General features: G+C 43.0%; 1 protein-coding gene across 2 annotated transcripts in view; it reads left to right on the top strand.

Moving 5' to 3' along the window:
• CDS1 (CDP-diacylglycerol synthase 1) overlaps window positions 1–15,673 on the top strand; it is a 223,687-nt gene that overhangs the window by 183,016 nt on the left and 24,998 nt on the right. For both annotated transcript variants that reach the window (XM_080368572.1, XM_080368571.1), the window contains exons 2-5: window positions 3,476–3,603; window positions 7,254–7,350; window positions 11,658–11,755; window positions 14,091–14,230. In XM_080368572.1, coding sequence (XP_080224698.1) covers window positions 7,294–7,350; window positions 11,658–11,755; window positions 14,091–14,230 — 295 coding nt within the window. In that variant the 5' untranslated portion in view covers window positions 3,476–3,603; window positions 7,254–7,293. The remainder of the gene's footprint in view (window positions 1–3,475; window positions 3,604–7,253; window positions 7,351–11,657; window positions 11,756–14,090; window positions 14,231–15,673) is intronic.

Raw genomic sequence — 15,673 nt, 5'->3', positions numbered from 1 at the left:
CTTCTATTCTATGATCTGATCAGATAGGTTCTGTTCAAAGAACATGTGCTTTCCAATGAAGAGTAACACAGCAGTGACCTCATAGCAACATCTATCTGTTACAGACACTTGGGATGTGCATCAGGGAGATGGGAGTGGCACACAGTCTGCATGTAAAAGGCTCTGTCACCTGCAGTTTGAAAACTCCAGAAAGAAATTAAAACACCTCAGATCAAACATTTAATTTGGCGTTGGGGTTGAAAGGTGTCTTAGTTGCTTAGGACAGTACAACTTCTGCTGTTTTCAATTAACTTTGGAAAACCTAGTGAATACCTGCTCATGGTATAAAACCCACGGTATTTCAATTAATGCCCCTCGCAGGTCCTTGTTACTGTGTGTTCAGCTTGGCCAAATCCCAGACCTGAAGAGCAGCAGAAGGAAGGGCTGCGTAGTTTTATACTGAACTCCAAAACTGCTTCTAGAAGGTCAAGCTGAAGTAGCAAGTCTCTTGATTTGTTTTGTTTTTTTTCTTTTGAGCACTTTGATAGTGATTAACTTAGTGCTGCCTTCCATAGTGATTGCTGTTTTTCATGGCTATAAACTGGAATGTTTATAATCAATCATGTAAAATAATTAAGAAAACAATTAGCAAGAAAGACTTGTCCCCCAGTGATGGGGTTCTTTGAGCATTTCATGATGCAGAAGACAATTATGAACGACTTCCTCTTTGGCTTCTGACTTAGCCCATTAAATGCCTTACCCAGGAAATGGTTGTGGCCATTTTAGCAATTAACTGGAAAATAAGGTATTTAAGGTAATTTTTGAGGTATGTTACAAAGAGAAGTTGAAAATGGTTGGGGGTTTGTCTCCCACTGGTTATTGTAGCAGTCTAAAGTTAAAAAATGCACCAGGTTCTATGCAACTTGCAGGTTGCACCAGCCAAGCTTCCAGTAGGGGCAGCGTGAACCATGAGCTACTGAAAACCACATCAGAGAAGCACAGACTCCTCCAAGGTGTTCAGATACTCTGAAAAATGCCATGCACCTGTGAATTCAGGTGTTTCAAATAGCAACTCTAAAACATTGCTTCTAATGAGGTGCATGAGTGACAGTTATATGTTAAATATCAGAGGGGTAAAACTAAGTATGATTTTATATTTTTTGTTTTAATCTTTAAACACTGTTTGAATATGGAAACATTTTCTGTGATACCAAAAGCCAAAAAAACCCAAAAAGTTTGGGCGTTTTCTGAGTTCTGAGTGCTAAAAAGAGAGAATATCTCAGCCATGTGCAAGCAGGGATTAATATTAAAGACACTAAGTCATGGTCTTAGGGCCAGGGTTACTGCCCCTACCCATCATATACACAGTGAGCAGCATCTTCTGGAGCCATACAGAGAGCTTGCTGCGCCTCAGTTGGAACATGGCTTTGGGAGAGACCTGTGATCCCCGGCAATCACATCTGTGGTTGATTTCCGAAGCTGTGGTACAGCACTATGAGAAACAACTATGAGGAACAGAGGTTGCAAGCACAGTATTTATTTATTTATGTGCTTTTCCAGTTGTTCTACAGACTTTCTGAAGTCTGGACTGCAGTTAGTGTATTTGCTCTTTTCCTATTAATTGTAGACAATATCTGTCTAATAGTTATTCAGCTGTGGGTTTTCAAGGAACAGGGAAAGCATTCACCATGTTTTTCCAAGATGTGAATGATGTAAAATCCATTCAAGAAATGGATCTCGGGCGCGTGCGTGGTACACGAAGCGAATGAGAGAAACGCAGGGCTGACGTGTGAAAGAAGAGAATGACTTTCCCTGTGGTTACCCGTTTCCCATGCGCGTGTGTATAGTGCCAGCTGCCGGTCTCTGCTTCTAAAAAGCATTTTAAAGGGAAAAGGCTGGTGCTTGGCCTGGGCCCGCTGCCCCTGGAGCGGGGTGGGGGCGGCGGGGGGCGCCCTGCAGCACCATGGCCAGCTCCCGGCCGCCCGCGGCGCGACCCCCGGCGGGACCCCGGCGGCGCTGGGCAGGGCTCAGCCCTCGGTTACCGTGTGGGAAAGGCTCACCTTTCCCACCTGTGCTGCTCACAGAGGTGTCGCTGAGGCAGGGGTTTGCACTGAAGGGTGGCTTCCTGGAAAAGGCCCACGGATGGCGAGGGAAAGGCGGTATGAAGGGGCTAACGTGGGATGGGGGGGTTGCGAGCTGCCCCGGTTCTGTGGTGGCTCACGGAGGGGTGAGAGGGAGGAGGCGCACCTCCTGGCTGCCAAAATGCCACAAATACTTAGAACAAGGGAAGAAAGCAGTATTATTAAGGAAAGGTAGGAAAGAAAACAGTCACGTTCATGCAGATGAAGGAGAAAGAGCCATGGCCAGTGATGAGGGAGTTGGGAACAGAGGGAGGCAGAAAGAGCAGTATAGCAGTGGTGAACAAGGTTTTCAAGCACAGTTGCTACACAGTCCCCAGAACTGTTAAGAACCGATGAACCTGAGGTGGCAGGGCAGGCTGGAAGCTGTTCGGAATTGTAAGGAGGTGAGGCAAGCTGGGGGGTCAGGAAGAAGTTTAGGTCTCAGGAGAGCCAGACACTGCACCAGAGACAGCACCCAGCCTTACGGCTGCACCGTGGCCGAGCGAAGCCACCTGGCTCCGCAGGGTTGTAGTGTCTGTAACACTGGAACGAGTGAAGTCAGTCATCAGCACCCTTAGTGCCAGCTTTAACTGAGGGAAAAATAGTCTTGACAGTCTACTCTGACCGTTGGTGACAATTTGTCTGTTGTCACCAAAATATACACTGCTTATTTTGCATTTGGGTTAGACACAGTGTCTAGGTGATGTCTTCCTGAGTGGTCGTTAGTGAATACTGAAGAAACAACTGCAGTGTTGGAGTCATACAAAAAATTATTCTGAGTAATACTGTGTCCATAGGACACTTGGTCACGTCACAGTTTGGTTTTGGATTGTTCTTTTCAAGCTGAAGGGTTCAAGTCCTAGTGGATCTATGTATGAGACTGTGCCAGCAACCCCTTTTCGTTGTGCAAAGGGACTGGGTTTTTTCATGCATTCAGTTTCCTCTTTTATTCTTAATGTGACATTACAACTCTAGAAGACCCTTCTCCTTATTCCATAAAGGGTTAGTTTGAGATGTAGGTGAAGGAATGTGTTAGAAGGTTAGAGCTTTCTGTTAAACTCCTGTGTTCTGTGTCAGCTGCAGTATTTCTAGAAGCATATAAATACACACTTATGCACGTGGGTTGAAAAAGTGCCTAGAATATGAGGTTTCTAGAGTACAGCAGGTAACATCACAGCATCTGAGTACTGGCCTGCGTATAAACATTTATTGGCATACATTTGTCTCCTACAGAATCTACGGTGTCACTAGTACACCGTTGTCTTTTTAGAAGGTAATGTAGATATTATTGGGTCCTAAATACAGGTTTATGGCTCTGAATGCTGTTTTCTGACATAATAATCTTGCATGTTGTGTTTGTTTTTTTTTGGTCATAGGAAGTGGATTTGGAAGAAAGACTTGGCGAGTTGGATCTTAGAATTGATTCAGATGTTCCCGATGTTCCTCCACCGACAGACAGCACTCCAGAAATCCTCAAAAGGGCTTTGTCGGGCTTATCTGCCAGGTATAGTAAAAAAACAGCTCTCAAATTTAATAGCTGCTGGCTAAAATTCTTACAAATTATGTTGCAGTTTTAATTTTTACAGATTATACTGCAGTTTCAAATTTTATATGATACACATGAAAACTGAAGGAAAAATTTTTAGTGGATGTCATTAATTTATTTGTGCTTTGATAGTCCCTTCAGTGTGGTATTTTTTGCATATACCTGAAGGTTGCCCGTGGCATGCATTTCTAAGTAAACCACTGCGATGTTTAGCTACAATTTGCTTAAATATTTGCTTAAATATTTGCTCAGTCTGAGCATTGCAATAGAAGGGGCTAAAGAATAGTCAGAATAGCTGTTTCTGAGGGTTATAAGAAACTAATTTCCTATGTCCAGGGTTAGGAGGTATTTGTGTATAAATGAAAAGGGAAGAAGTGTCAATTCTCTGGGTGAACTTTGCTAGCTTTTTGTGACAGCATTTCCACTTCTAAATATTTTTTACTGACAGTTAAATACAATATAGCTTGTATTTCCATACCTTTTAAAGCAACATTTAATTTTTTCCTGCTGTCTCTTTTCAAACCTAGGTTTCTGTTTCCAACCCCTGTTCACAGGAGCTTAATGGTTAGCAAATGTGTGAGGGTGTTTGTGTATGTGTATAAATAGACAGATAATGGTGGGGACCTGCATATTCATGGAGGCTAATGAATAAAGTCCCTACTATAATTTTTTATGCAGTCCCTTTACAACACTTGGTCAGTCACACCCTTTTGGAGGTGGCAATTCACATTACCTTTTTTTCACTAGTGCAATGAAAGAACATTTAGGAGTGTGATAGATCACATACCAAAAAACTACCTGGTAAAATGAATGTGTGTATCGTGCCTACCTTAGCTCAATGTAACAAACGAAGCAACATACAATGTATATTTTAGATGCAGCTTAGGTCTTGCAGGAGTCCAAAGAAGGACCTCCAATCTGGGCTACAATTAAAAATTTTGAAGTCTTTGTAAAAAAATTGATCTCCAGCAGACATCTTCCAATAGCAGCGTGAAAGTACATTTTTTTTGACTTGATGCTCTTCTAAGGTGTTGTTTGTTTCTGTTGTGACGTCTGGGAGCTATATACAAACGTATTTTTCCCAGGTGTCAAAAAGCATGTTTCTAAACGGCACCAGCTGTGAGCAGCATGTGATGTTTACTACTGCCACACCACTACTGAAAGGAGCATCTAGTTCCTATCACTTTCAAAGTTCTCCTGCCGTGTTGAATGTTGTGGAATCTTCAGGCTTGTTTCAAAGGGCACTTGCACAGTGATACCTCATAAGGGGCACAGGCAAAACCTTTCCTGTTTCACATGATTGAAATTCTTTATTGGAGTATTTGCACAAAGGTGCACAAGGGTGCTTTGAGTGCAAAATTAAATTCATGGTGTTTTATGAATAATAGTCTTAAATCACCTGTTAGTTTAGTAACTGGCAGGCCCACCAAAGCTGGTGTCACAATACCCTATGTGAGTGCCTTGCACTGGAAGTCTGAGAAATATTGTTTCTCTTTGTGTTTAGACTTCAGAGGCAATAGTATCCATAACTTTCCAGTGGAGAGTTAAGATAAAATAAACTTGTCAGGTGGCTTCCTAGATTATGGAGCTTGTTGCCTGTCTTACTGAGGCTGCCTTTCCAGTGCTGTGCTTGTCAACACCCTCAAGATACTCTGTGGTATTTTAACATTATTCTTAAGGGACGTTGAGTTCTTGTAAAGGAGTCTTGCTCATCATAGATACGCCACTAGGAGTGAGCTGCTACTCTATAACCCACATCACAGAGGAATGTAAAGCATCTGTTGTGATAAAGCCTGTTGTGCCTTTGTTCTGATACTTAAGGCAAATCCAATTAGTGGGTTTAGCTTTATTAACTTGCTGATGAATAACATCCTTGAAAATCAAATTAATAATAGTTGAAGTTTGCATTAAAAGTGGAGTATGACACAAAACTAAGTGTCCTCTAAATCAGATGTATATCCTGATGCAGCAGTGAAACACAAGACCAATACAAAGCAAAACATCAGAAAGAATTTCTTTAAGCTATGGTAGGGATTCTTGTGTTTAGCAGTAACTTGTGATTAGTTGACTTGGTGTACTTATAGAGGCAAAATTCTTGAAAGGAAAAATACAGGCAAAAAAGGAGAAAACTTACTGAGAATATGAAAAATAAAATACAGACTATTGATAACTAGAAACACTTCCATGGCAGAGCGAAGCATATGATGAGAGTTTTTAACATTCTTTTTTAAAATGAGCTAGGCTCTTGATTTTTCCCGATACTGGCCATTGGGGGCAGGGGGTTGGGGGTGTAGGGCGGGTGAGAAACAACATTTTGATTACTCTAGAAACTACTAAAATTTCCCCCAAAAACCCCAACCATCCAGCAAAGACTTCCCCAAGCGTGCACCTCAAATATTGTGCTCAGTTTTGGGCCCCTCATTACAAGAAAGACACTGAAGTGCTGGAGTGTGTCCAGAGACAGGCAACAAAGCTGATAAAGAGTCTAAAGAACAAGCGTTACGAGGAGCAGCTGAGGGAACTGGGGCTGTTTATCCTGGAGAGGAGGCTCAGGGGAGACCTTTTTTTTTCTCTGCAACTACCTGAAAGGAGGTTGTAGGCAGGTGGGGGTTGGTCTCTTTTCCCAAGTAATAAGCAATAGGACAAGTGGAAATGTCCTCAAGTTGTGCCAGGGGAGGTTTAGGTTGGGTATTAGAAAAAGTTTCTTCACCAAAAGTGTTGTCAAGCATTGGACCAGGCTTCCCAAGGAAGTGGTTGAGTCACCGCCCCTGGAGGTATTTGAAAGATGTGTAGATGTGGTGCTCAGGGACATGGTTTAGTGGTGGACTTGGCAGTGCCGGGTTAACAGTTGGACCTGATGATCTTAAAGGTCTTTTCCAACCAAAATGATTTTATGGTATCAGGAATTTCTATTCTGCTTTCCTTAGTCTATTCTGCTTTCCTTAGGTAGCCACAAACAGCTGCAAAGGTCTACAAGGGGAAAATAGTAGAACTAGTTTGACCCATCACCCCTCATTGTCACATGTTTTCCTGTCCTCATTCCAGTGCTCATGAGAACACAGGACTGCTGTCAGCAGATAACCATCTATCTGGCAAAAATAGCTACTTTGCTGTTACAGAAAGCTGGTGATCACCTGGGGTTTTTTGTGGTGGTTTTTTTTTTATTATTATTATTTTGGTCTCTTACTCCTCAAAGATTTGTATGCTTTTTACTTGGCAGCCTTTCTTTCATATGTAAGCCTTGACATGGCTGGGCCCTTGTCAGTCTTGCTGATTATGTGATGCTTTTTGAGCGTCCTGATGTATTTTCACAGCATCTTCAATATGGGGTTGATCGGTTGAATTGCAAGTGATGTTTGGGGGGGATGTGGAGCATGGGGGAATAAGACAAATGACTAACTTTTATTTCTTTTACTGTATATCCTGTTTAGTTAGATAGTTGGTTGAATCTGTGGTTCTTGCTGTGTGTTTTATTAAATGTGAAAATTTATGGAACTCCCACTGTTTCTGATACACTTTAATCTCTAGTTAGTAAAGGAAGTGGCTTTTATTTTCTTTTATAACTGCTTGGGTTTTTTTCTCTTTTTTTTTTTTTTTTTTTTTATTAGATGGAAAAATTGGTGGATTCGTGGAATTCTCACTCTAGCTATGATTTCTGTGTTTTTTCTGATCATATACCTGGGATCATTTATGCTGATGCTTCTGGTAAGTTTGTTTAAATGCATTCTACTGTGCAAGAATTACTTGATTTCTTTGTTCATTGTGCCTAAGACAGCTGGAAGCAAACCGAACAGACAGCTAAGAGCAATTTGTCTCTTATTTGTCTAAATGTAAATGCCTTTGAAAAACACTGGACAGATTCACAACTGGGCCTTGTGGATTAAGGACTTCTATGCTATAATTAATTTTTTTTAAAAGTAGGAATGAAGGTAACTAAGAAGTTGAACAATTGTTGGCTTGAAGTTAACTAAACTACTGTCATCTGTTTCCTTGTCTGGTTCCCATCACCTACTGTTATGTTCTTTGAGGTTTGTTCAAAAAACCCCAACAAATGAACAACACTAACCTTCCCTTCCCCCCCCCCCCCCCCCCCCCGAAAAAACAACCCCAAAACAAAAAACCATGAAGACACAAGAGAGTCATGTTCGAGGCTGAGGAAAGCAGGCAGCTCTGGTTTGCTCTCTGTGACTGGCACTTAAAGGCTTTCCTCAAGCATGCTCCATTAATTCTCTGCTTCTCTATGGGGCTGCCTTGCAGCCTTGGGCTTATTTGTAGAATGGGGCTAGGTCCCATCCCATACAGAGATAAAGTGCGTTTTTATGTCATGAAGTGAAATAGTAATAATATGCCCTACATACCCGGCCAGCCTTTATTGCTTCTTTCCATCATTTTTATTGCTGGTATTTTTACTGAACAATGTTTCAAGTGTCATAACCACTTGTGGCAAGTAACAGGCAGGGATGTGGCTTCTGAAACACTGAAATTGGTACTTCTGGGTAACTGCTTTGATATTTCACTCTTAAGTTCATTTAACTGTCAAAATGTGCTTTTTCTACTGTTTTGTGAAACACCTTTTCAGTTGTATTTATAGAATCATTTTGGTTGGAAAAGACCTTTTAAGATCATCAGGTCCAATCATTAATCCAGCACTGCTAAGTCCATTACTCAACCATGTCCCCAAACACCACATCTACACATCTGTTAAATACCTCCAGAGATGGAGACTCGACCACTTCCCTGAGCAGCCTTTTTGCATGCTTGACAGCCCTTTTGATGAAGAAATTTTTCTTAGTACCCAATCTAAACCTCCCCTGGTGCAACTTGAGGCTGTTTCCCCTTGTCCTGTCGCTTGTTACTTGGGATGAGAGACCGACCCCCACCCGCCTACAGCCTCCTGTCAGGCAGTGGCAGAGAGCGATAAGCCCCCCCTGAGCCTCCTTGTCTCCAGGCTAAACACCCCGGCTCCCTCAGCCGCCCCTCACAACACTTGTGCCCCAGCCCCTTCCCCAGCCCCGCTGCCCGTCTCTGGACACGCTCCAGCCCCTCAGTGTCCCTCCTGCAGCGAGGGGCCCAAACCTGAACACAGGATTCCAGGGGCGGCCTCACCAGTGCCCAGTGCGGGGGGACGGTCACTGCCCTGGTCCCGCTGGCCACGCTGTTGCTGACACAAGCCGGGATGCTGCTGGCCCTCCTGGCCACCTGGGCACGGTGCTGGCTCCTGCCCAGCCGGCTGCCCACCAGCACCCCCAGGCCCTTTCCCCCCAGGCACTTCCCAGCCGCTCTGCCCCAGCCTGGAGCGCTGCGTGGGGCCGGTGTGACCCCAGGGCAGGACCCGGCACTCGGCCCTGTGGAACCTCATACAAGTGGCCTGGGCCCACGGATCCAGCCTGCCCAGACCCCTCTGCGGAGCCTCCTGCCCTCCAGCAGATCAGCACCCCTGCCCAGCCGGGTGTTGGCTGCAGACTCGCTGAGGGGGCACTCGATCCCCTCGCCCAGATCACAGACAGAGACACGAACCGGGACCGGCCCCAGCGCTGAGCCCTGGGGAACACCACGTGTGCCCGGCCGCCAGCTGGATGTGGCTCCATTCCCCACCCCCCTTTGGGCTCGGCCAGCCAGCCAGCCTTTTACCCAGCCCGGAGCGCACACCTACAGGCCGCGAGCAGCCGGTTTCCCCAGGAGATGCTGTGGGACACGGTGTCAAAGGCTTTACTGAAGTCCGGTAAACACCCACAGCCTTTCCCTCATCCACTAGGTGGGTCACTTGCTGTAGAAGATCAGGTTCATCAAGCAGGACCTGCCTTTCATAAAACCCTGCTCTTTGGGCCTGATCACTTGGTGGCCCTCCACATGCTGCGTGATGGTGCTCAGGATGACCTGCCCCGTAACCTTCCCCATCACCGAGGTCAGGCTGACAGGCCTGTAGCTTCCCAGACCCTCCTTCTGGCCCTTCCCGTAAATGGACATCACATTTGGTAACCTCTGCTCTGCTGGAACCTCCCTCTTTCGCCAGGACTGCTGGTAAATGATGGCAAGTGGCTGAGTGAGCGGTTCCCCAGCTCCCTCAGTACCCTCGGTGGTCCCATCCTGCCCCATAGACTTGTGTGTGTGTTGAAGTGGTGTAGCAGGTCACTGACCATTTCCCCTTGGATTATGGTGGCTTCATTCTGCTCCCCCTCCCTGTCTTCCAGCTCAGGGGGCTGGGTACCTGGAGAACAACTGGTCTTACTATTAAAGGCTGAGGCAAAGAAGGCAGTAATTACCCCAGCCTTTTCTTCATCCTTTGTCGATATGTTTCTCCCCACGTCCAGTAAAGGATGGGGATTTTCCTTAGTCCTCTTTTTGTTGCTGATGTATGTATAGGAACATTTTAATTATGTTGTATGGCAGTAGCCAGTCTAAGTTCTAGCTGGGCTTTGGCCATTCTAATTGTCTCCCTGCTTAACCTCATGACATCCTTGTCGTCCTCCAACTGCCTGCCCCTTCTTCCGCAGGTCATAATCTCCCCTTTTTCCCCTGTATTTTTTTCAGAACTGGAATGCTGTTTCACCAGTATTATGGTCTGCACTGCAGCCTTTACATCTGAATTAGTCTGATTTTTATTTCCTATTTTCAGGTGAATGACATAACAAAGTAGTAATTTATTGTTTCATTGGAAAACATATATATAAATGAAACATAGAAATGGAATAGTGTTCTTCCTCTGTTGTACTGCAAAGCAATAACTCTGTCTTCTAGTATGATAAACAGGTCGTACAGTTGACATTTGAGACTTTGTAAAAAAGAATGGAGGGAAAGACCATTTTTGTTCATGAATTATTACTTTTTACTGGAATCAAATACTTTACATTTAAACAAGAGTTGTCATGTTGAAACCAAATCTTAATACTGAGCCTGAAAATGCCCAGAGTATTTTCTTTTAAGAAGGGTAATCTAGTGAAGTTTGGAAGACAAAACCTGAGACTGCTCTAAAAAGTGTGGAGGCATGTTTGATGTTTGCCTGCTACTAAGGTAACAGGTACTTCCGTGCTTTTGGACCCCAGTGTCCTTTTCCACTGTGAGGTGCAATCCTTTAATGTTGCTCTTGCACATAGCATTTCAGTTTTATAATGTAGGCCAAGCATAAGAGCACGAGAAAGGGGAGCTTCAAAATTAACTCACCGAGGTGGTGTAAGACTGTTTTAAACTGCATTCACCTGTTGAGCAAGACAAAATTTATTCATGGGTGCAGGTGGTGAGAGAATACTGCAAAGCCTGGCACCTGGCGTGTGCAGCTGGTGTGGGCAGGTTCTCACCCCTGCCTCTGCACAGGGTTACTTGTGACCTGTGTTTGGCAATACTTGATAGCTGGGCAGGGCCACCTGCTTGGTGACGGTGGGTTAGCCAAAACTGGTGGAGAGTCCTTTGGAGCCCAAAGATTGACAGGACGTACTACGAGACTTGCACGGGCAAGCATGCGAGTAGTGAGATCAGCAAAACAAAATTAAACGGTGGAGGGTGTTGTGTTCAGGCCTGGGTTAGGTAAGCTTTGCTTCTAATCATCAATGCTAATTGCCCTTAATGAGATGCTTGCAAGTGGAAGACCTGGGTGTCCAAGTTGTGTTGCACAGCTAGTTTTTTCCATTGGGTCTTAGAAAATATTTCTTAAGCTAAATTTAAGGATGAAGCTTAGCCAAAAGGAATGGAAGACCCTTCTGTAGAGGAAGGGCTTTCGACCTGTTGCTGCCAAACTGTAAAAGTCAGCAGCTTTCCTTTGTTTCACGAGTGTATTCTTGTAGGTAGCCCCATGTATTTTTTTCTCAGCATGCCTAGTGATTTTGAGGGTTTTGGGGGAGGTTTAAAGCAGAGCTTTATTTTTCTTTGGACTTTGTTTTGAACCTGTCTGTTTGCTGTGCGGAATTTGAATTCGTAATAATTTCTCCCCTTAGTGCAGGTTGCAGTACTGCTTACTGCCTTTAAGAAACAACTGCAGCATCTTTACATAGTTTTTTATTTCTTATTTCTTACTTTAGGTCTTAAGCATCCAAGTGAAGTGTTACCACGAAATCATTACTATAGGTTACAGAGTCTACCACTCGTATGATTTACCATGGTTTAGATCCCTCAGCTGGTGAGTAGCAAGCAAGAACATCAATAAGCAGGGATGGGAAACTTAAATATTCATGTTCCTCATGTCCTCTCGTGGCAGAATGATGGCTTTGTATGTCATGTGCACACGCAAAACTTGACATCTGTCTCTAATACAGGATTCTGTAGTTGTCTTCCACCTCTGAACTTGGACAAGTTAGTTGGCCTTTTACTACCACAATTTTTCCCTTGATAGAAATACGTATATATGTAAACGTATATATGTATGCATGTGTATATGCTTTAAGTCAGAACTGAGCATGTGTAAGCTATCTAAAAATGTGCATAGCCAAATAATCACCTGATATGTATTACCTGAACTGCTTTGCTTTTTTTTTTTTTTTTTTTACATTGGCTGTTAACCTTGCACAAGTAATAAATAGAACAGGTACCTTAAAAGCTCCTCTACACGCATGCAGAGAATTGAAATAATAGCATACAAGCTTTAAATCCTTTCCAATCATGCATTTAATCACAGGACAGCATACATGTAGTGTTGGGGGATCTTCTGAAAGGCAAAATATAAGATTAATTTTTCTGGCAAATCCCAGATACTTGTGACAATGTCCAGCTTACATAGGGCTGGATAGAACTGGGGAAATCAACTCTTCTGAGTTCTGGGAGGAAAAAGAAAAGCTTTTGATTAGCATTAGTGTTATGGGGAAGGTGTTGGGCGCATGTAGTCTCTAAGGTGCTTAAGGACATAATTCTTCGACATGGCCTGTGTTGTGTTGTTTCAGATTTGTGTTGGGTTTGTCTTTTTTAAGGAATTGAAATATCTGTGTTATTCCCTGTCTCTTATCACATCGCTTCTTCACTTCTAGAAGCAACTTTACTGTGTAATGTTGTCGATTCCTGCTGTTGGCTTTTCTCTAAGTGCTAATCGGTTCCCCTCTGGTCACACCTGGATTATCCAGGGGAATGATCTACCGTCTGCTTTGTTCCATAGCTTCTGGATCTACAGCTACGGCGCTCAGGCATGAATGATTCTACAGCCTTACCAAAATGTTTAGAGGACAATATAGGCACTCTACCACTTAGTCTACTTTGGCAGTTGGCCACTGTCACCTTCATATGTGGAGCTCAATCAACTCCCCTGTATTGCCACACTAGTTAACATCAGAGTTCCTTTCAGTCCAACATCTGGCCACTGAGACATTTCAATGAGATGAGAGAGTCCTGTTAGTAGTCTGAAGATCAACTGTTTGGCTCAGAGATGTGAAGTCTTGCAAAATGAGTGTCAACATCTATTAGGGGGAAGAGGATGAGTACCAATTGCTTGAAGACTAGCTGGAGATCCAATTTATCACAAGTTTTTATCTTCTGTGGCTGACTTTGGTAGTAAGCTGAGGAGTATGTCGCCCAGAGAGGTGCATCTCTTAGTGATTTCAGATTTGCTATTTATTGGTTTTTACTGAGTGCTGCCTTGGCATTTGAGGATCCCATTGTGACTTTAGAAAGCCAAGTAATTGAACTTGCATGAAAACCTGTGACAGCGTTAACTGCATACTGACTGCTTTGGCTGAAGGGAATTTCTTTGAAGATCTTGCAAAAAGAGATGGCTGAAGGTGACGTTTCGCCTCAGTTGAACTTTGGGTATGATCATAGTCCCACAAAATTGTTTTGGAAGAGTTGTAGTAATACCTGCATTTACTAGTTAGTTGATGGATTTAACCCGGTCAGATTAACGCTTGGTCAAGAAAGCTAAAAGGCAAAGTGCGTGGTGGAGTAGAGCAGGAGATGCAGCAGTAACTCTTTCAGATGAGAATCTTCAGGCCAGATGGCAAAAGTATAGTTACATTCAGATCCTTCAGCTCTGTCACATGCACTGTGTTACAACCTCAGCGGTTTCGTTATGCAAGTACCTTTTTTCTTGTTTGTAAGGCAGAAATTACAAACCATCCTTATTAGGATACAGGAGAAGCATATGCAGAATTTCTTGTGTTGGTATCGATGATAGCAGGTACTTGTTCTTTGCTTTTAGGATATCTGAAAAGGACTTGCATATGTGGAGTATTCAATACTGTAGTTAAGGGTGAAATTAATTTTCCAACTGTATCCTGCTGTGTTTGTTTTTCTAGTGCAGTTGCTTTAGAAAAAACTAATTACAAAGATTGGCTTGTCAGAGGAGACACCAACCCAGAAGTATAAGACTGGGTTTATACTTGTATTTTATTTATATCACATCTTTTCTCCCCTTCTGGTTTTCCTTTTGTGTGGTGTGTTTTATTGTGGTTTTTTGTTTGTTTTCTTTTTAAGAATGACACTTAAATACATACTATCTTGGTAAAATAACTTCTAGCTGTTGTGTGTTGTAGGTACTTTTTGCTCTGCGTGAACTACTTCTTTTACGGAGAGACTGTAGCTGATTACTTCGCTACGTTTGTTCAGAGAAGAGAACAGCTTCAATTCCTAATTCGTTACCACAGGTTTATATCTTTTGCACTCTATTTAACGGGTAAGTGTAGGAAATTTCAAAAATGAAAGAACTTTGTGCTGCATTTGTTTCTTTGCTTATTTCTTTAAAAAAAAAAAAATCATTGCTCCCCAGCTTTATGCACTTTCAATTTCTTTTTCCTCTTGATGTTTGAGGAAATGAGGTGTTTGTGGTTCCATTTTTCCTGTGAAAAGATGAATATAAATTTTGTGTTCACTGAGAGTAAGAAAGCAGCCTAAACAAGTAGATTATCTGGAGGAAGTTGAGCTAATAGTGCTCAAGAGAAGTTGGCATGAAGTAATTTTGATCGCTGAGGAAGTGGGGCTCTAGTACTGGAATACATGAACACTATTTTGGCAGTCTGTGGAGATGACTTATATGTGTAATTGCTGTGCTGGGCTTTATTTTGCAAGTGTTCTAGTAGGTCTACAGCAATAAGATTTACCAATGTATTTTAAACTGATTATTCAAAATGCCTGAAGGTTTATTTTGAATGCAAGATACTCAGATGCTTTCCTCATGGATAGATTTTCCTCACTATCCAAAGAATATTTAAAAGCCTCTTCTCTAGGAAGACAAGATGTAAGCTGGCAGTCTTGTGAGTATTGCTTTGTGATACACACGTCCATGGTATTTTCAGCGATGCAGTTAATATTACTTTAGCATAAAATTAAATCAATTGAAGACTCAGATTGTCCTAAGGGACAGGAGACTGCTATGCTACAAATACTTGTAAAATATATTAAGAAACCTGATCTTCACGATGAACTGTCAGTCTGTCTACTCTTATTTTTTTTTAAACCAGATAAAAATTCTGCTCTGTGCTTAGACTGCAAACTTGAAACTGACTTTGCAAGACTTGACCTTTTTCAGTTGGCTTTGGCTTGAGGAAACTAACTGAGCTAATGCCTCTTGCCAGCTGAAGGATGGTGAGGGGAGAGATAAGACAAGCCAGTCATAAGCAAAAGCAGGTGACAGAAGGTAGCAGAACCCCGTGGTGGCTGTCACATTGGGATTGTGGGGTCACTGAGGGGCTGTCCCCAGGGTTAAGGGTCTTTTAAGGACCTCTGACCCCTGCTGGTGCAGGACATTGCCCTAGTGGAGAAGAAATGCTGTCTTAGCCACCCAGAATGTTTCTTTTAGTCAGTTGAATTCTCCCATACCTGCACTTCATGCTTGCGTTGTGTGCAGCTGTAAGGCTGTCTGGGGGAAAGGGGCAAGATGGTCTTTTCCTTTTGGTTATTTCTGCTAATTTTTCAAAACCCACTTGTTGACTTGGTTTTTGTGTGTTTTTCAAAGATGATGGTCTTCTCCCCTAAAAATTGATGTCTACAATGGGACCTTGTAAATAATGAAATGGGTGCTCTTTACTGATGTTAACTAAATCTTGTGCTCCGATGAGAATAATTCCATATGCACACTTAACTGAATACAAGCAAACACTCCTAGCAGCAGAGGGATTAA

This window comes from Falco punctatus (assembly GCF_963210335.1).
Source record: "Falco punctatus genome assembly, chromosome: 1".
NCBI classification, from domain to species: Eukaryota; Metazoa; Chordata; class Aves; order Falconiformes; family Falconidae; genus Falco; species Falco punctatus.
This window is presented reverse-complemented; position numbering and strand designations above follow the sequence as displayed.